Source organism: Dromiciops gliroides, chromosome 5, assembly GCF_019393635.1.
Source record: "Dromiciops gliroides isolate mDroGli1 chromosome 5, mDroGli1.pri, whole genome shotgun sequence".
In the NCBI taxonomy this organism is placed as follows: Eukaryota; Metazoa; Chordata; class Mammalia; order Microbiotheria; family Microbiotheriidae; genus Dromiciops; species Dromiciops gliroides.
The window spans coordinates 22,860,505-22,882,286 of record NC_057865.1 but is presented as its reverse complement, the minus strand read 5'-3'; the positions used below and the strand labels follow the sequence as shown (position 1 = coordinate 22,882,286).

At 41.1% G+C, this 21,782-nt stretch overlaps 1 protein-coding gene across 1 annotated transcript in view; it reads left to right on the top strand.

The window, feature by feature from the left end:
- The window catches only part of STT3B (STT3 oligosaccharyltransferase complex catalytic subunit B), a 91,251-nt gene that overhangs the window by 19,265 nt on the left and 50,204 nt on the right, over positions 1-21,782 (top strand). The window contains exon 2 of the mRNA XM_043966272.1: positions 18,006-18,114. Within this exon, the coding sequence (XP_043822207.1) occupies positions 18,006-18,114 (109 nt within the window). The remainder of the gene's footprint in view (positions 1-18,005; positions 18,115-21,782) is intronic.

Below are 21,782 nucleotides of genomic sequence, written 5' to 3'. Positions count from 1 at the left end.
GTATTTACTCTGGGTTCTTCTGTTTTAAATAATTCCCTTTTAGCTTCACTCGCAGAAACAGCTGTTAGGAAGCTAAAGATTTTTTTATTCAGAATATTGTATCATTTCTGTCTCAGGAGATAGAATTCAGGGTTTTGCCTTCAGACTTTTCAACCTTCCGTTATTGACTTTTTATAAAGCATTGTTGATTGTGTAGTTATTTGGAGATAAATCCTATAAATGTGGGCGAGGTTAAGAGTATTTAAAAATATTAACAATTAATATAATGGATTTTTTGGTCACTAATTTTTCGGTGGTTAAATGTGGTAATATTAATTGAACAGAATAGTTACTGAGATTGTTTTCCATTATTATATTCGTATATAATTGCATCTATGTGTGTATTAATATATACTATTCCTAAGGAATAATAGAGTTGGTAAACAGGGATTGGGAAGAAAAGCAGCTTAGTTGTGGTTGCGGAGGGTCCCTGTGCTTTTGAGGGTCATTGTCTTTTGGCCTTTTCTTTGTGGCAAGGGATGAGAGCAGAGGGCAGGTCAAGTGGGAATAAAAAGCAGGGTGGGCCATTGGATACTTCTGACAGTGCATAGCTGTGGGCACTTGCTCTTTCTGGTGTGAGAGAGGCAGGATGGACGTGGATGGCCTCCAAGGTCCCTGCCACCTTTAATCTGTGCCCCTGTGATTCCTGTTTTAATTCCCCTTCTGGTGGTGGGATTTTTAATCACATAACACCAGTTCACAGTAATGCAGCCCAAAGATTTCTTGTGTTTTATCATGAAATTTATTGGTTCCTTTTTTTCCCAGTGTAAAAAGTATTATTGTGTGTTAGCCTTATAGCCATGTAGTGGAACCAAGCCTTGTCCAAGAGAGCATCAGTTACAGGAAGTCATAAGGGTGTCTCACCTATAGGGCGAGCTCCTGATTTAAGCAGAGACTGAAAATAGCATTGCCACGAGGTCACCCTATAGTTAGAACTTAAAAATAGTTCTTGTGAATGGATGGATTTACATAAACATGAACACACAGATGTGAAGTGGTAGAAATCCTGAGTTCTGATTAGCTTGTCAATCCTTTCTCTAGTTAGGTATTTTTTCCTGTTTAATACTGGAAAGGTCAGGTACATTCATTGACACCGTGATGTTTACTTTAAAATAAAAATGTTCATTTTCTTTATGGATAAAAAATTACCCTGCATCAATAGATGAAGCTTGATCCTTAGAGGTCTTTTCAATTCTGGTCCTTCTGAACTTCCTTGCTATTAACAAAGAGCTCTAGAAATACCTCTCACTATCTTAGCTGAGTGATCTGCTGTGCGCCAGATCGGGGCAGCCCTTTGGCTCTCCCCACGCCACCTCTTGTGGTGAGAATACCCTCATGTTCTCGGCCACTAAGTTCCTTTTGTCCTTCTGCCTCAGGCTGTAGTCTCCTCTCACCTCACCCTTCAGGTTGGCATGATACCTGTCCTTCCAGGCAGAGCTCAGGGGACACCCCTTCCATGCTGTCTTCCTGATGAGCCCCTTTTCAAAATCATCTTTCCTTCTCCCATCTCTACTCATAATTTTTGTCTTACACTCTTAGGAGTTTGTGCTCCATATACATCTTGTCCTTATATGTGTGTGTTATTACAGGACATACCCAGATTGAACACCCAAGAGGACAGGGGCTCTGTCTGGATCATTGCCTAGCCATAGGGTATTTGTGTATTTGCTTAATAAAGCTTCTAAAAGAGGTAGAGTTTAGTCGTTCATCACAATTCAGTCAGTCATGGAAGGGATGGAATCAGAAAATGGTGGTAGCCTTCCTCTGCAACACTCCTCCCCTTGTTGGGGTACAGCGGCATTCCCTTTGTTCTTGGTAACATGGGGATTTAGGCCTATGTGGGGTAATTCCGTGACTTATCATTTTGTGTGATTTGTCCATTGGTCCCTTTTCTTTGCACACATTGGTATAGTGGATTGTATGATCTGGATCATGCCCATAGCTAAAGAGGAGCCCAAAACATTACCCTCCGAGTCCAGCTTGCTGTGCACCATAAGGATAAAGAAGTAGATCTGCTTCTAAATTTAGATGCTTCTGTCAAAGAGAAAGATAAGACGAAGAGCTCAGCTATCTGAGGATCATGTGGACCAGGTGAAAAATGATCCTTCAGAGCTGTGACAGAGGAAAAGCTTGGGATTTGGACAAGAGCTGTTAGAGAAAGAACTTGCAGAGGGACTGGGGGGGCGGGGATCGCTGGGGGGGCGGGGATCGCTGAGGGGGCGGGGATCGCTGGGGGGGCGGGGATCGCGGGGGGGGCGGGGATCGCTGGGGGGGCGGGGATCGCTGGGGGGGCGGGGATCGCTGAGGCGTTGGGGCCTCTGTTTTAGACAGTGGTTGAAATTAACTAAGCTCCTCATTCCAGCCTGTTCTTTCTAGCCTAGAAGCATAATAGCCTGCATTCTGCCCCCCACACCTTGTGCCTTAGCCCCCAGGACTTGTTTTCAGTAGGTCAGATGCTGCTGATTGACAGGCTGTGACAAGAACAAGGAGGTATGATCGGTGTTACAAACACTGGTTGGAATTTTTTTCAGTTAAGGTTTACTAATGTTTACAGATTGATAGGGAGTAAATATGATTCTTGGGCTGCCCCGAGGGGCCCCGGCATTCCACCAGCAGAGTAATGGTGGGCCCCTCCCGTGGTCATTAACTTTGAGCCCAGTGCAGCGGAATTCTGTCACACGGAAGTAGCACATTCAGTTACACTGCTGTGGCTAAAAATATGATTGTGAATATTTTAGTAGTAGTGGGAGAATGTGTTTGAACAACTAATAAATTACTACACAATATTAATATAATCTCATTAAAAATTTCTCATTTTATGCTGTATGTGTCATAAGAATATATTGGGGGGCATGCTCACTTTTTTTTTTTACCAATAGGGATCCATGAGGAGAAATGTTTGGAGACCATTCCACTCTAACCTGCTGCCTTTATTTCAGTCTATACAGTGTTTCCATTGATGTTATGGTAGTCATTCTACACGTTTCTCTGTTTCTGCCTGCTTCACTCTTAAAGTTCTTGCAGTAGTGGTGGAGGTGGGCAGCAGAGAAAGGCTCTTGCATTTAAGGGGCATTGGGAGAGGCTTCCTCTAGGAGGATGGATAGTAGCTGGGCCTGGGAGGAACCTAAGAAAGAGGCTGAAGGGAGAATATGCCAAGCCATTGGGAAACGGTGCGAGCACGTATGCGCGCGCGCGCGCGTGTGTGTGTGTGTGTGTGTGTGTGTGTGTGTGTGTGTGTGTGTGTGTGTGTACACACACCCAAGAATATAAGTATATACCAAAGAGGAGGTAACAGGATTGGAAAGACCTCACCTAGGGGCAGATGTTGGGCTTTTGCTCTGAATCCTGAAGGAAAATAAGGCTATAGATCTAAGAGCTAAAGTGAGGAGCGAGTGCCTTCTGGGCATGTGTGGTGTCTGACCACCTCCACATATGATTAACAGAGGACAAGACTGAAGCCTGGGGAGGTGCATAGGAACTAGAGCATCTAACAATTGGCCCTCTCCAATTCCTTTAGTGCTGCCCCAGCCCCATGGTCTGAAAAAACACTGTTTTGGCTATAAATAAATCAGAGGAACAAGGAATGAAATTGCCTTTCAGATCAGATAGGGAAAGAGTTGTTGGCCAAACAAGAAATCAAGATGTTCGGAGGAGGTAAAATGGATAATTCTGATTACGTAAAATTAAAAAGGTTTTGCACAAACAAAACGAATACAGCTAAAACTAAAAGGGGAGAGAATGGGGGGAAGGGTCTTAGAAACAAGTTTCTTTGATAAATGTCTCATTTCTAAGATATGTAGGAAACGGATTCAAATTCCCGATTGACAGATGGTCAAAGGATATGAAAAGGCAGTTTTCAGAGGCAGAAATCCAAGAGATCAATAGCCATAGGAAAAAGTAGTCTAAATCAGGCCATCTTAAACTTTTTCCATTCATCACCCCTTTTTGCCTGAGAAATTTTTACGTGACCCTGGCTATATAGGAATATAAAATAGGTGCACATAACCTTTTACTGTTGGCCAATTTTTTTTTTTGCAACCCCTGCATTCATTTATGGGGTTGTGACCCACAGTTTTTGAAGCTTTGGCTTATAGCACTCTGTAGGTGCACATACCCTCCCCCCCACACACACACACAGTTGGCTTTTGTGTGTCTGTGCAAGCCCCAACTTCTCTTTTGCACCTGATGTCAGTGTTTGACACTGGTACCAGGTTCCCCTTCTAGCAGCCCAGGCAAATCATCTCTGTCTGCAGCCTACACCCACCCTGTCCCTCCCATTTCACCTATGGCCTGTGGCAGGTGCCCTGTAGTTGGGATCAGAACCTTGGGGGGTTGAGGAGGAGTGAGCAGGCTTGGTTGGTCTGTGTTCTGGGCCCAGTCTCACAGGATCACAGATATCAGTCTGGAAGAGACTAGCCTCAGAGGCAGACTTTAAACACAGGGCCTCAGATTCTTAATTCAGCTCCCTTTCCACTAGGTGCATTATATTATCTTCCTTTAGACTTGTCCACTTCTTTCTTTTTTCCGGGGGGTGGGGGTGGGGGTGGGGGTAAGTGACTTGCCCAGGTCACACAGCTAGTAAGGGTCAAATGTTTGAAGCTGGATTTGAACTCAGGTCCTCCTGAATCCAGGTCTGGTGCTTTATCCACTGCACTACCTAGCTGTCCCCTAGACTTGTCCACTTCTGCCAACAGCATCATCATCCTTCCAGGCTCTCAAGTTCTCACTGAAACGTCTTCAAAATCACCCACAATTACTCAGTGACCACGCACGCCCTTTCACCTTCCTCCTTAGCTTCCCTGGGTGCTGTTGGCCACCCTTTCCTGAATACTTTCTGTGTGTTCTGTTCATTGCTGAAAACCTTGTGAGTGTGTCTCTTTAAGCTAACTGAATTGTCTCCCATACTTTAGTTATTGGTAATTTAGCCAGTGTCAAGTGAGTTTCTCACCTGCCTTAGTTCTCAGCACCACTTCAACCATAGTTCCAAGTGCAAAATGTCTTTGAGAGGGTTCTGCCACAATTGGGATGTAGTCCTACTGGAAGAGACGGGAGCACCAGAGTTACCATCTTCTGCTTTATACTTGTTTTTCACTTGTCTTTCTGGGCCTTTTCTGCCATTGTTTCCAGGCATCATTTACACATGGCTTATTCTGCCTCATATCTAACTTTGCCTTGTAGGCACTCACACCCTTTCAAAAAGCTTACAGTACTCCCAAGTGGGCCCAAACTAGATCAAACTGTGATGAGTAAGCCAGAGATGATGGTAATAGATGGTTTTCTAAGTCAGTATGAGGCTTCTGTATAGCTTAGTGACTTCCGGTTCTATTGGAGTTTGACACCCCTGGTTTAAAATATAAAATGATATTGTTGATTAGGCTTGTCAGTTTGTTTCTAAATTAATTAAAATGTTTCTGGCTTTAAGAAAACTTGAAATCCCCAAGTTAAAAATCCAGTTTTGCTTTTGTAAAGGAATTCCCACAGGTGGCTCAATTCTTCTGCTTTGGTAGTTCTTGCAGTGTTGTTTTCAATTCTTACAAGCTTTTAGTTTTAGAAAATGCTTAAACAGAAACACAGTTCACATTCAGCTATTACCTATTTTAGAGAGAGATTTTACTATCTGGGTGACAGCACTTGATTCCATGTTGGATTTTTATACTTGTATTTTTAACTAATTATGCCAAATTATATACCAGATATACAAATTAAACCAAAATACTTCATAGTTTATTGTTGCTATGAGCAGCGAAGGTACCTCTTGTGATTTTTTTAAAATGAAGTCCTTGTTTCATAGCACCCATCTCTCCTATTTATTCAGATGGTTATTATATCTTCCTATGTGATCATCACCAAGACAGTGGTTAGGAATATCTACAATCTAGAGACATTTTTATCTTGGAAGGGTTTTTTTTAATCTGATTTTTTTCATCTTAAATTCTAAAAATTATATTATTCTGACATTCTTTCAATGCTTTTAATAATACTTTTAACAATAAAGTGCTTCTGTAAGGCTTGCAAAGTGCTATACAGGAGTGACCTCCTTTGGGCTTCATAACGACACTGAAATGGTGAGGAGATAGCCTCATTTATGGATGAGGATTTTGAAGGTTAAAAGTAAAATGCCGTGTGCCCCAGTCACGCACGGTTAAGTCCAAAGCAAAAATCTGACTGAGATGAAAACTTCATTTTCTCACAAAAACAAGGGTGCCTAGTTCCACAGTAATAGAAATCGTTCAATAATGAATTCTTTTCCTTGCAACTATACAGTAGGGAGTTCTTTAATATATGTATCAGGTTAAAGGGTGGACCATGTAGTAACTAGTCACCCAAATATCCAAATATGGTATAGTACACTATCTTAGTGAATCCTCTCTTTATTAAAACTTAAATCAGAAAGTGAAACAGCCCCATCAGAGGGCTTCTTTGGGCATGTTTTGATGGCTGTCTTTGAGGAAACATTTGGTTATACTTTGTGCCCCAAATAAAATCATACAGAAATATACTTCCCAAACCACCTTGTTTCGTACCTAACTGTGTCTGTCCCCTCTCCCTTAAAAAGCCATCCAGACACAGCCTTTTACTTAGAACATTTTCATTTAAAGCATTCCACCAATATTATTACTTCCAGCAGCCCCTCGCCTGCCATTCCCCCCAAAGATGCCTTATGGAGGAGTTGCTTCAGAAATGTCTGTTTTGCTTCATTCCTTAAAAATTTCCCTGTGGCAGACATGGGCATTAGCACTTCGGGTATTGGTCTAAATGTTACTACCATTGAGGCTGAATTCCATTTTAACAAATTGAACAAACATCCTGCTGTGTCCATGGCGTTCTTCTAAGAGTACAGAACTAAAATGCGACTGTCCCTGCCCCTAGGGCCTTGTGTTCTAAGAGGGGGGGTTGGGATGGGAGAAATCTTTCGCAGATCAATGTGTAATGGCAGGAGTGGAGCAGTCAAGGCAAAGGACGCTAGTAAAATCTGAGGGTAGAAAGAGCAGCTCCAGCTCAGGAGAGTGGCCCCTCACTTTGCAGACGAACAGTCTGAACCCAGAGAGGCTAAGTAACTGTGCAAAGGTCACACAGGCAAGGGATGGTTGAAGGGCGGCAGGGTCTGCAAAGGCTCCCTAGAGAAAGCAGCACCTGAACTGAGCCCTGAAGGGAAAGGGCTGCTTTTCACATGAGGAATTCCACACACAGGGAGGACTCACAGTGGAGAGTGTTTGGTTGGAGGTCATTGTACTGAGGAACAGGAATGACTTGGTCATTGTAGAGAGACAACGTGGACAGAAGGAAGAGATGGGCCTGGGACAGAGTACAAACTTGGCCTTGCATGATATGCAGTGTCCAGTTAACTGCGGGAGCTCCCCCTTCCCTGCCCAAAAGCTGAGCAACTAATAGCTCCTTGATTTGCCTTCATGATGATGTCATCTTATGAGATGGAAGAACCAGCATGGGGGGAAATCTGTAAACTCTGGGCTGAAGGAACCAATTCCTCAACTCGGGAGCAGAAATCTGGGCCCAGTCATTATGTGTGCTCCTGGTTCTACCCCTGCCCCATCCCTTTCAGTTTCCTCTGACTGCTCTTCTTGCCTCTTGAAGCTTTTTTTTTGGCTTATTTTTCAACAGAGACCAGCAGCCTTTACACACACACACACACACACACACTCTCTCTCTCTCTCTCTCTCTCTCTCTCTCTAACTTGTCTCACTTTTCAGCTTCCTTTTGTGTGCTCCCCCATTAGATTGTCCTTCATAGCAAGTACTAGTTTTGCTTGTGTTAGATTTCTATCTAGTACCTAGAACAGTGCCTGGCACTTAGTAAGAGCTTAACAAATGCTTGTTGACTTGACTGTTTCAGAGAAGAATAGAGGTTGGAAAATTGAAAAAGTTTAGCAATAAAGAGACATGAGTTTCCTTGAAGGCAGTTTCAGTGGAGGGAAGGAGTCCCCAAACCAGACTGAGGGCAGGCGAGGAGTGAGATGTGAAGGACTAGAGGCAATAGTGGAAGATCCTTTTCTAAGAAATTGGCTGTTAAAGGATGGAGAGGAGATGATGGTGTCAAGTGAATGATGGGGTAAGTGAAGCTTTTTTTACAGGTGAGAGAACTGAGCATGTTGGGAAAAGACCAGGAAAAGGAGGAAATGGTTAGTTTGAAAATATCCTGCCATATTTTTTAAAATCCATTTTACTACATTGTCCAGGTTTGAGAACAATTCAGCCTTTTTTTCCTTCCAGTTTCAATTTGTCTTGTTCTTTTATTTATTTTTTAATTAATAGAATAAAACAAGCATTTCCATAACATGATACAATTTTTAAAAGATTATTGCACATGAAATTGCAAGTTTATTATGTATAACTTGCTATTGCTTTAGATATGTGATAAAGGTATCATAAATTATTTTCTTTTTTTTCCCTTCCTCCACCACAAGGCTACCATGTATATGTGTCTGTCTGTCTGTCTGTCTGTGTAAAATCATTATGCGCATACTTCTTTTTTATCAATTCTTTCTTTGGATGTAGATAGCATCTTCTTTCATGTGTCCTTTGTAGTTATTTTGGGTATTTAATAGTCAATATGATTTATTTGCTCAAAGTTGTTCTTAAAACAGTATTGCTGTTACTGTATACAATATTCTCTTCGACCTTATGGTGAGTTGTTGGCTAAAAATAGGATACATAGCCAGATCTTTGGGTAATGAGCTACTTTAATTGGCTTTTAGATGCCTAAACTTTTAGTTTTCTAACATTTAAGTTTATCCATGTGAGAAATAACTTTTTTTTTTTTTGGGTGAGGCAGTTGGGGTTAAGTGACTTGCCCAAGGTCACACAACTAGTAAGTGTTAGGTGTCTGGGGCTGGATTTGAACTCAGGTTCTCCTGAATCCAAGGCCAGTGCTCTATCCACTGGGCCACCTAGCTGTCCCCGAAATAACATTTTTTTTCAAAAGCACCTCAACTTGGGGCAGCTAGGTGGCACAGGGGATTGAACAGCAGTCCTAGATTCAGGAGGACCTGAGTTCAAATCCAGTCTCAGATACCTAACACTTACTAGCTGTGTGACCCTGGGCAAGTCACTTAACCTCAATTGCCTCACCAAAAAAAAAAGCACCTCAACCTAGTTACTTTCATAGTCTATAAATCTTGTGATATTTTTATTTTGCTTTGTTTAGGCAGTTACCATTTTAAAAATTGAGGAGGGCTGTAAAAATTTAAGAACAAATCACCATAAAGGCATCTTGTTCAGGGGAGTGTCAGATATTTTGTGTAATTAAAATGTCTTATGGCAAATACTTGTGTGTGTGTGTGTGTTGTGGGCAAATACTTTTAATAGAGCCTTACACCGATACCTCATTGTGATGAATTCTTTGGTCATAGTATCCCAAGAAATAGAAAAATAAAAAATGGTCCTCAGTCTCACGTAGTGTCTTTCTTCTGCAGTGCTTGTGGCCAGATTGTGGGAAAGAAAGTTGAGTTCTAAGAATCACAGTTTTATATGGTTTATAAACATTGTTAGTCATTAATACTCTTAAATTTTAGATTTCCATCAATTTATTAGTTACTGGGTTTACTTTTGGAGGAACTGAGCTGTATCCATTTTTATGTTCTTGTTGCAGCTAACTGGAAGGATGGCTTATGGGTTCTCCTTGGAAAAGTACATATAAAGGAGCAGGCAGAATTTTTAATTGTATACTCAAAGGCACCAAGCGCCATGAATTGTTTGGATATTTGGTCATATTACATTGCAGTGCTGCTCACAATAAGCATTTGGTTGTTTTTAAGTCCACCATGACAATAATTCTGTTTTCTGTGTCAACATCTGTTTAAGAAGATGAAGTAGAAAAATCCCATGAACTCAATAAGACCTATCAGATTAAATTAACATATACTTTGATACTTGGTGACTTAAAAGTAAATGTGGTAATAGCTAAAGATGGCAAAATATATGTTAGTAAATATCATTCAGAAGGCGAGGCCAATTGGCTTGGATACACTCACTACACAAGGACCTTTCTGTTATTCTTTGCTTCTATATCTCATGAATCCCGTCTTCCAAAAAAAAAAAAAAAGAACCAGAACTTTCTGGACATGGAGAGTATCCAGTAACACTTCAGAGGACTTAGGTTTGATTGTGGGACTCATTTTTTGAACAACCTCACTTTCTTCAGGCATACCCACCAATTTAATAGAATAAGAATCAGTATCAATAGAAAGTTGTTAAAATAAGGAATAAAAGACAACCCCCCCCAAAAAAAAAAATGGTGTGCAGCTTAAACACCTTTCTTTGTTTAAACACCTACCAAAAATAAGTGATTGGTGCTGAAAAATGGGAAATGGATTAAAGATGCTAGTGCCAATGATATTAATTTCATATAGAAATTTAACTGATATGAATCATTTGCCATAATGAGGAGGCCAGAAGAACCTAAAAGAGTGCTGTGTTTATCTGACTCGCTCTTTAAAAGCTTGTGCAGAAAGAGTGTAGATTATTTTCAGCATTATTACTTCATCAAAGAGCCAGATATATGTGAAAGGAAGACCAAATTTATAGAAAGCTTAATGAGAAAATTCTACTGAGCAGAGCTGGAGAAAATCACAAAACTTTTTGAATAGCTCCAATACAGATTCATATTCTATACATTCAAATGAGCCCTTACTGCAGTAAGAAAATCCTTATCCTCCTATCTAATCACTCCAATATCCTACTCACCATGAGAGTTCTCCTAACCCTTCCCAATGTGCCTCCTCAAGTCTCCCCATGTACTACTTTCCTCTGTTCTCTCAGCTGAGGACTACAGCTCATATTCCACTGAAAATTAAGCTTGTTTACCTAGGGTTCCTTCTCCACTCTTCATCTCACCTCACTTGGTCATCTTTTGTCACTCTCCCCTTCACTCACCTCTTCGATGAAGAGGTAGCCTTTCCCTTGTTTATCTTCATATTTTCTCAGCTTCTTGGTTAAACACTGCAGTCTGGCTTCTGACCTCATCAGCTGGAGAGGGAAAGCACTCTTTCTAAAGTGACTGATGATCTCTTTTTAAAAACAGAAACAAAAAAAACCACTTTTTTTTTGTATAAATAGTATTTGGGCTTTTTTCCCAATTATGTGTAAAGATAGTTTTCACCATTCATTTTTTATAAGACTTTTAGTTCCATCTTTTTATTCCTGCTTCCCCCCCCCCCCCACCAAGGCAGCAAGCAATCTGATATTGGTTATACATGTACAGTCATGTATAAAATATTTCCACATATAGTCATGTTGTGAAAGAAGAATCAGAACAAAAGAGAAAAACTACAAGAAAGGGGGGGAAAAAGTGAAAATTGTATGTTTCAATCTGCATTCAGACTCCATAGTTCTTTCTCTGGGTGTGGATGGCATTTTCTATCATGAGTCTTTTGGAATTGTCTTGGATCATTGTATTGCTGAGAAGAGCTAAGTCTATCATTGTTGATCATCACACAATGTTGCTGTTACTGTGTACAATGTTCTCCTGGTTCTGCTCATTTCTCTAAGTGTGTCAGTTTGTGAAAGTCTTTCCAGGTTTTTCTGAAATCCTCTTGCTCATTACATTCATATACCACAACTTGTTCACCCATTCCCTAATTGGTAGGCATCCCCTCAATTTCCAAATCATTGCCACCACAAAAAGAGCAGCTATAAATATTTTGTACATGTGGATCATTTTCCTTTTTTTATGATCTCTTTGAGATACAGAATTAGCAGTGACCCACTGCTGGGTCAAAGGGTATGAAAAGTTTTATAGCCCTTTGGGCATACTTCCAAATTGCTCTACAGAGTGGTTGGCTGATGATCTCATAATTCCCAATCTTTATTCTTTTGTGACCTCTCTCTGCAGCCTTTGACCCTGATCACTGTCTCTTCCTGGATAGTTTCATCTCTGTAGGTTTTCATGATATTGTTCTCCCCTGGTTCTTCTGCTTGTCTGACCATTCTTCCTTAACCTCCTTTGCTGGATCTTCCCCTGTCACTAGCTTTCTTTTGGAGGGTGTGTGTTTTCTACCCTCCCTCCAAGGTTCTGTCTTGGGCCTTCTTTTTTCTCCTCCCTATATATTCTCTTGGTAATCTGATCGACTCCATTGTGTTCAATAATTATCTATGCACATGATACTCAGATCTGTATTGATGGTATTATTTAGTCATGCGCAACTCTTTGTGACCTCATGGGGTTTTCTTGGCAAAAATACTGGAGTGGTTTGCCATTTCCTTCTCCAGCTCATTTTGCAGATGATGAAAACTAAGGCAAACAGTTAAGTGACCTGCCTGGAGTCACCCAGCTAGTAAATGTCTGAGGCTGGATTTGAACTCAAATCTTCCTGATTCCTGACCTGGCGCTCTATCTGCTGTGCCACCTAGCTGTCCCAGATCTGTATATCTTAGCCTTAATCCTTTTCCTGACGTCCAGTCCTACATCACTGCCTGCCTTTGGACATCTTCCAAAGACTTTTCAAACTCAACACGCGCAAAGCAGACTCTTCTGCTCTTCCAAACTTTCCTCTTACTATCAATCACCATCCAGTGTCATCTTCACCTCCTCATTTTCACCCACCCCACATAGTCTGCTGTCACATTTTCTCATTTCTACTTCTAAAAACCTTTCTCCACTTAAAAGTGATCCCTTGTCAGGTCCTTGTCTTGTGTAGCCTGGATTTTTGCAAGGGCTTCCTACTTGGTTCCTCTGCCTCTGGTGTCATCCCACTTCAGTCCATCCCTCACAGTGCTGACAGGGATTTTCACTAAGCACATATCTACCATGTAACCCCCTACTCAGCAAACTCCAATGACTTCTATTGCTTCTAAAATGGAAGTTTTCAAGCCTTTACAACCGATCCCAACCTATTTTCCCAGCATTGTTGTATACTAGTATTTACATGCTCTGAGATCTAACCAAACAGGCCTTTACACAGAGCACTATAGTCTGTGGATACATGATATACATACATACATGTTTATCTGTCTAGAGATCTATCATCTACTAAACATCTCTCTGCTTTCTTGTTTTCTTCTTTAGAATGTATGCTTAGGGGCATAAAGCACCGGCCCTGGATTCAGAAGGACCTGAGTTCAAATTCCGGCCTCAGACACTTGACACTAGCTGTGTGACCCTGGGCAAATCACTTAACCCTCATTGCCCCACCAAAAAAAAATAAAATAAAAATAGAATGTATGCTTAGAGATTTTTTTCGTGATTTTTTTTTTCCCTAATGCTTAGCACCGGACCTGCCATGTAGTTGTTGCTTTATAAATTTTGCTTGCTTGTTCTGTGCTAAATGTTTTTGGTAGGTGCAAATAAGGGAGCTGAATGGTAGTGGACAACATTATTAATAAGGACTAAAATGCTTCCACTGTGAAGCATTTGCAAGTCTTACTTTACTCAGATGTTTTCTTTAGAAGAATTCCATATAAATGGAATCTCTTTTAAATGCACAGTGGAAACTTTCCATACAGAAAAGTCCTGAGAGGATTCGTTTTGTAAAGAACCAGTCTCTTATTCTGTCTTTTTTGTAAAGCTGCTTTGTTTGAAACTTTGTTCTTTTAGGAAATAAAAAATATTTCTGAGGATTTGGGGTTCAGATTAAAATTAAGAGATTTTCTACATAAGAATATATGGCTCAATGCCACATTGATCCTCTTTCGGACCCTACCAGAGAACCAGACTAGTCAGTATTTAATAGACTGGACTGACCTAAAACAGAAGTTCAGGGGCAGAGGAAAAGAGAAGAATACATGGAGGGCCCTTAGGTCCTGTGCCTCTCTGAAATCAACTCATTTAGAAATCGTGCCTAAATGGGAGCAGTTTCAGGCCAAGAGAGAACTAACCTGAATAGATTTTCTAGTTAGAGGCAGCTGGTGGCCCAGTGGATTGTGCTTGACCTCATCCATAAACTGAGGGGGTGGACCTACATGGCCCAAAGTTCCCTCCCTTCGTTTGAGATCTTTTAGTTTGAGTTCCTATTAACTTTTTACTAAGCTTCCTACTGTCGTTTTCATTCTGGGTCCTTTGTGAAATAAGCTGAATTATTGCAGGCATATAATACATGAAAATGTTAGCAATTCAAAGGCTTTGGGAATGAATCATTCCAGAGAGCTAAGCTTTCCAGCTTGCTGAAGATTAACACTTTCATCGTCAAAAAGCTTTTTAATGTAACTTTTTACAAGAGAAAATCTTTCCATATGTACTCTACCCTCTGCTTTCTTGAAAGGGACATAAAGTAATACTTAATCTTGGGGAATTATACTTGTGTTGAAGTAACCAACGCTCCAGTTAGGAATGGTATAGGGCATGGGGTCCGTCAGTGTGCCATCATTGTACCTGCTCATTCATTTGTAAACTGAGGGGTTTAGACTCCAGGGTCTAAACCTGGCATCCTGAGCACTTTCCTGAATGAGAACAGGGTATGGCCACACTTCTTTGTCACTTGCTGCTTGCTCTTAGAAAGGTAGCATGAAGCCTTATCTAGCTAGGATCATTTTCTCCAAGAATATTCATTAGAAAAGCCTGTAGCCTGTTTTCAGGTGGTATTCTGGGCTTCAGGAGAATCATTCTCACTCTTGCCATCCTCTGTGATTTGTCAACACTATTAAACAACACTGTTCAACAACGCTCACATTTTTCTTTATAATTTCACAGTGGACCGCAGAATTTTCTTGTAAGGTTAAACCCATCCTTCTAACTCACTTGTATTTTTGTTTATGGGTATGAAGGAGGTTGCCCCCAGCTAATTCCTAGAACCTATCACAGGGTGTTTGGGGAGACTTAATAAAAAACCGACCAAGTTCTTCATCAAGAGAAGATAACCTTTCTTTTACCATGATATAAAGGTTCTGTTCCCCCTGTGGGGGTTGGGATGCCACCCCACCCCCTAACCCACCTTCTTAATGTTCACTTCGAACATAATTCTAGACACAAGCAATTTGGAAAAACTAAACTTTTGATAGCTTGAAATTGGAAATTGCTCATGTTAGTCCCGAAGGTCTTTGAGAGCTAGGATCATGCCTTACTTATATTGGTACTTCCCCAAACACTGGACACAATGTGTTGCTGCACGTATTTGGCACTTCGTTCAGCAAAAAATTATTAAATGTCTCTTCTCTAATAACATTTCAAATTCTGAATAGTAACTTTGCGGGGAGGTGGACGATGGATGAGCTCTGTAATTGTCCACCAGTGGAAGAGTTTTACTACTTTCCAGTTGGTTAGGCTGGAAAACCTTTGGAAAACAGTTCTGAAAAAGATCTTTCATTGAAGTGATAGAACTAGTCAGACAACATTTCTTTGTCCTTGTATTAGCTTGTGCTTCAAAAACAACATGTAAATGTGTGATATTGTAATACTCAGGAAGCCTGCTAAGTCTCATTCATCTACCTCTTGGGAGGTAGATAACTTGAATTTCTTTAGCCATTTGAGGTTTGCAAAAGTGCTTTGCTTATGACCTTATGTGGTTAGTAATATTTTCCCCAGTAGAAAACTGAATTTTGGGGGTGCTGTTTTGCTGTAGTCTGGGTGGGGCTAGATAGGATTGGAACCCAAGTCCCTTGACATGAAGCCCAGCCCTCTGTCCGTTCATCACTCCCTCCTATTTACAGCAAATCCTAGCAAATGCATTTATCCTCACACTCTGTTGCCTTTGCAGTGAGCATTGAGTCAGAGATATGGGGCACTGAAAGCATGTGAATGAAAGCTTCTTAACCCAGAGAATGGTCTTGGGACAATCTGGAGGGCTCTTCCACAGCTTGGACTCAGAACTTTCAAGGAAGGGGCATAGCTGGTCTTCTGGCCCCCTGAGCCCAGCAAAGCAGAAAGCATGCCAGTGACATTCTTAAATCCTTGGCTTTCTTCCTCCAGTTTTCTCCATGTTGTTTTTTTTCTTGTAAGGTCTGTACAGGCTTGCTGACAGAATCTTTCATAGGTGTTTCTGCTATAAAATGAGTCCAGTCGATTTTGCTTCTTTGTCCATACGGTTGTAAAGGCTTCATTACTTGAAAGGTTTCCGGTTTAGCTTGTCACTGCTGTGTGGAGATGCATTGGCCTGCCTTCCCCATGGCCCGTTGGCATCTTAGCGTTCCACTGTCACTCCCGGCCCTGGTTCTTCTCACCCTGGCTCCCTCACAGGACCATCTCCCCATTTCAGGGTGTTCAGGTTCATCTTCAGCAACCCTGTCTTTTGTGGACAGACCACTTGGCTAAGCCCCAGGCATTCACTGTACAAAGTTTAGAGAGTCCGGCCCATGTCCTTTCCCAGGCTAATCTCACTTGGCCTTCTTCAGGATCATGTTCTACCCATAATTCCCTTTCTAGGAGGCCTCAAGTGCCTGCCACATGCCAGGGGCTATGCTAAGTGCTAGGGAGAAAAAGGAACACCCCCACCCCCCACCCCCGCCCCCAAGGCAGGCCTGTCCTCAGGGGTTCCCAGTCTAATGAAAGAAGAGGGGCAGGAAAGGCTGCTTGTGGAAGATTTCCACCCAGAGGTGGAAATGAGACAGAGAATCCCAATCTGGGGGAACAGTGGAGCGCCCGTTCTTGGCTTCTGCCACTGTCACTGATGGCACCGCCCCCTAGTGCTCAGATCAGTGGCCTCAAGGTTCTCCTTCTAGGTGACCAGCAGGGATACTCTGTAGCTTTAGGAGGAGAATCCCCAGCTCTGCTATTCTCTTTTCAACTTAGGTGATTGTCACATGAGACAGCTTTGCTGACTGAGGCTTTGTCCAGTGCCCTTTCCCACCTGGTTATCAGATCCCATGGATTGGAATATCTGTGCAGATGAATTTCAGGTCTATATCTAGCCATAGACTCTCTTGATCCTGGAATATAGACACTTCATGAAAGAAAATTCCAGAGAAGCTGAGATTGTTTTCTAGTTTTTCCTATCCAATAAGCATTTGTTAAGAGAGCCTACTATGTGGCAGGTACCATGCTACATCTGAGGATAAAAATATGAAAAAGATACATTCCATGTCTTCAAGAAGCTTATAATCGGATGGAGGAAGATAACGCCAGAAAGGAATCTGAAAGGGGGGTCGTGGAGGCATCAGCCTGCAGTAAGTGAGGAGCTGCCAGATGAACAAGACGAACTTTTTCTAGGATCAAATCCTGAACAGAACCTTCAGCTGTGAAATTTTCTGAACCTCTCTAGGCTCTAGGCTTCATTTTCCTCTCATGTTTATGAAGATTTTTTTTTTTTAAGTGAGACAATTGGGGTTAAGTGACTTGCCCAGGGTCACATAGCTAGTAAGTGTTAAGTGTCTGAGGCTGGATTTGAACTCAGGTCCTCCTGACTCCAGGGCTGGTGCTCTATCCACTGTGCCACCTAGCTGCCCTCTCATGTTTATGGAAGGGTAAGAAGCTATGACCAGATTCTTTTTTCAAGGTCTAAACTGATGTGGTCTGTATGGATTTTTTGTTATCCAGTAGAGTATTAGGACTTTCTCATCTTGTTTTGCCTTAGTAAATAAATCTCTTAAATTGTTAACCACTTGAGTGTACTTGTCTTTGTTGCACTTTCTGGTCTCAGCCCTGTGGCCAGGCCCATTCAAAACAAAACAAGCAGGTATTTGTTGTTGAATGATTTAGAACTCATTCAAGATGAAGGACATTACCTTAGAAAGGAGGGAGCTTAAATTTTCATCTTTGCTTCAGTTTCTTTATCTGTAAAATGATGGAGTGGGAGTACTTAGTGATCTGTAATCCTTTTTAGTTCTGAAATTCTTTGATTCTTATCTGATATATCAGCCAGGTAACTTTCACAACCATCTATATAACTTGCCAAAGCAGTTAATGCTTCTTTCTCTGTTGACTACTAAAGAATTAGAGGATAGGGCAAAATAAACACTAGTCTTTCTTACAAGGTTTTAATAAATAAGTCTGAAGATTTGGCATAAAGATTTTCGTCCATGTTCAGCTAGTTGGTATTGTGATGAAAAGAAAATAATGTACTTTTTTCTCCCTTCTTTCTCTAGGTTTAATTATAGATCAACGCATCATCTTGCATCCCATGGGTTCTATGAATTTTTAAATTGGTTTGATGAAAGAGCATGGTATCCACTAGGAAGAATAGTAGGTGGCACTGTAAGTATATAAGATAAAATTTTTGTTAATTTTATAAATAAGTAATTAATTATCTTATTAAATCTGTCTTTTGGGAGAGTATGGGTATTTGAAGGTTGTTTACATCATAAATATTGATTTTTTTCAGTCATATAGTTTGTTGTTTGTATTAGCTTTATATTCCTGTTTTAATTTCCTTCTCTTGCTTTCTTTTGGGTTACTGTATTAATTTCTAGTGTGATGTAGTTGAGGAAAATACAAATAGTGGGATTTGGTGTATATGTGTGGTTTTGTTTGGAGAGCAGCTTTCCTGAAAAACTTAAGTGGAAGGAAGCAGATGTACCATTTTTGAATTTCTGTTCTTTATTACTATAATTGAGAATTGGCCACTCAAGATCAGAAGTTGTCTGTATTCAAATTTAGTATGTAAGAGTAAGTAGGGTGGGGCAGCTAGGTGGTGCAGTGGATAGAGCACCAGCCTTGGAGTCAGGAGTACCTGAGTTCAAATCTGGCCTCAGACACTTAACACTTACTAGCTATGTGACCCTGGGCAAGTCACTTAACCCCAATTGCCTCACTAAAAAAAAAAAAAAGTAAGTAGGGAAATGTTTTAGCTCTAGCTTACCTAGATTTGAGCAGATCTTTTAACAAAGTGTCTCATGTTCTTCTTGGGGAAAAACTGCAGAGATGGGATAATGTGTAGCCCTGCAGCACTTTCTGGGGATGGTCTCAGACTGTGAGTGCACCATGAGCCAGCTGGGGCTAGTGCCAAAGAGGATCGGAGGGAAAATGGGGAATGAGCCCTTGTCCAGTGAGGTGGCCTGGGCTGGTCAGCATTTGCTGCTAGGGAAAGCGAAGAACTGACTGAGAACTAGTGAGTTCCGAAAGAAATGGAAGTGTTCTAGGAGGCCCGGTTCTACCAGTTGGGAAGGTGGCTGGTGAGAGTTCAGAATAGAGCAGTGTGTTGTTAACTAATTGAGCTTGGGACGAGGGCTGCCAAGACTCGCATCCTGTGTTATCTGGGTAATTCCTGTAACCAGCTTTCCTGGGCTCCAGTTTTCTGATCTATAAAACGAGGAGTTTGGGCTCCAGAACTTCTAAGACTCCTTCCTGCTTTAAATCTCTGATCGTAAGTGCTCCCGGTACTACTGTGGAACGGTTGGTGTATGCAGAGTATTGTCAGAAGCTGGGAAGTGCTCGCTGAGTGCAGCTTGTTGTTTTTCTGGTTCCTGATGCCCTACTCAACAAGCCAGAGGCTCTGTTGCAATTGTGTTATGGCTCCTGCAGATCTCAAGAGTAGCAGTGTTGGTTTGTTTTTAAGGAGAAATTTTTTTTAAAAGCAGACGTCGACTTTGTTAGATAATTTCTGTGATTCAGAAAAGCAGTTTGTTCAACTTGGAAAAAACTGGCTTCTAAAACATTAGTAAAGAAGTTTGCCATTTCTGGACCCGAGTATATTAGGCAGATTTGGATACCTGGGGCACATAGAGCTTAAATTACTGTTCTTGTCAAAGGGGCTACGGTCCAGAGCTAGAGATTTAGAGCTGTTACTCACTCCGCATTTCAGAGGAGGAGACTGAGGTTCAGAGCAGTGAATGACCAAATGAGAGGTAAGATTCCGAACCCAGCCCTCCTCTGGAGCTGATGCTTTTTCTTTTTCCACTGAGACACACTGGTGCAGATTATACTCCTAACTTATGGGCAAGATAGCACTGTCACTAGCAGCAGAGAACTCCAGATTGCCCAGTAAAACATCAGTTGCCTCTAACTAACCAGAACTAAATCATGGAAAGCATTTGAGGGCTTTTCCCATAGAAATGGAATTCAGTGCTTAATAGTGTGAGTGAGTGTGTGTTTGTGTCTGTGGTGTGTGTATGGTGTGTGTGTATGTTCCTAAAATTCTAAAATCATTGATTATAGTTTCTTTATTTTCTCTGGTTCCTTAGCATTAGTATTCTCTCTTGCCTAGCCTTGTAACAGGTTTTTAAATTTCCTCAGAGAAAGTTGCTAACAGAATTACACATTTGGGTCTTTTTTTTGAGGGTAGCAATAGACAGTTACCATCTGATTTGACTTTAAGGACAGACTATAATAATAACACACTATTGGACTGGAAGTTCCACAGTCTGAGACACCTTCAGGTAGAAGAGGCAGAATCTTTCAGGGTTCTATTCCTAAATTTTAAGCCCTGGAAATATGAGAACCCCTCAAAGTCATGTCTCTGTAGCCCTTTACTTTTACTGTAAAATAGGTGGTTTGTTGTTATGGGGAACAGATCCCTGTGTGAGTTCATTTCAGTCAGGGTGGGTGTGTGACCCCTACTCTCAGGAGGAGAACCTCACTTTGAAGCTTTTTCTCATTGTGAATTCTTTCATCATTGAGATAGAATGACATCACCAGGGACTACTCTTAACTTCTGCAAGCAATAACTCAAAGGGAAAAATGCATTTTCCACAAGGACTAGAAAAAATGAAGCATGGGATAAAAACAAAATGAAATAAAAGCTCTAGAGGAAAGAATTGGAAGGATATCTATCACTTAGAAAAGAAAGTGAAAAACCTCAACCAAATAATGGAATCCCTGGTAACTAGAATAGACCAGACAAATCAATAACTTCATAAGGTAGCAAGAACTATTAAAATCAAATGAGTGAAAAAATAGAAGGAAATCATATCCTAAAAGAAACCTCAAAATAAAAAGTCCCAGAAATGTCATAGCTAAAACCCAGAACTTCCGTGTGAAAGATGAATGTCCCAGAATACCAGTGAACCACAGTGCAGATAACAATAAGCCATGGCAGCTTCTACTACTTTTGAGAGGAGAGTTAGGAATTCAGTCTTCCAAAATGCAATGAGAAAGGCTTAGTATCTTAACCTACAAAGCTGCGGGAAAGAGACCTTTAATGGAAGAGGACTTTGAAGCATTTTTTAAATGAAAAGACCAGAGCTGAGTACAAACTTTGTTTTGTTTTTTGTTTTCTAGTGAGGCAATTGGGGTTAAATGACTTGCCCAGGGTCACACAGCTAGTAAGTGTTAAGTGTCTGAGGCCGGATTTGAACTCAGGTTCTCCTGACTCCAGGGCCAGTGCTCTATCCACTGCGCCACCTAGCTGCCCTTTTTTGTTTTGTTTTGTTTTGTTTTTAACTTTGAAATGAGAACACCAGAATTGAAAGAAACCTAGAAAGGTAGATTTGGAAGGGGATATATGATTATATAGTAGTACTACCATTTTAATAGGGTGAAAAGAAATGGTAATGAGGAGATTAATGAAAAAAATACAACTCCTAGGAGGTGGACTACTTCTGGCCTAATTTTTTTGAGTTTTAAAGAACAGAAAAAAAGTGAAGGTAAAAGGAATACAGTAATGAAGAAGGGAAGAAGGGAGTGGATATTGCTGTATCTCATTATTGCGGTTCAAATAAAGCGTGTACAGACAGGAAGAACCTGTGGGTGGAGCAGGCATTGGATGGATCTGACTCTAAATGGGTGGAAGGAGGTGAAATCCATAATAGATTGGGGTATAATATGTGGAACTCCGTAGGGAAATAAGTGAGGCCAGAGTGGATGATGATGGAGAAAGAAGAGCAGAAAAAAACTTCCTGATCCTCAGGGGAAAATGAAGGGAGTAGTAGGGAAGAGAAAAGCAAAGAATTATCCTTGAGGGGGCACCTTAAGTTGTCTCTTAGAAA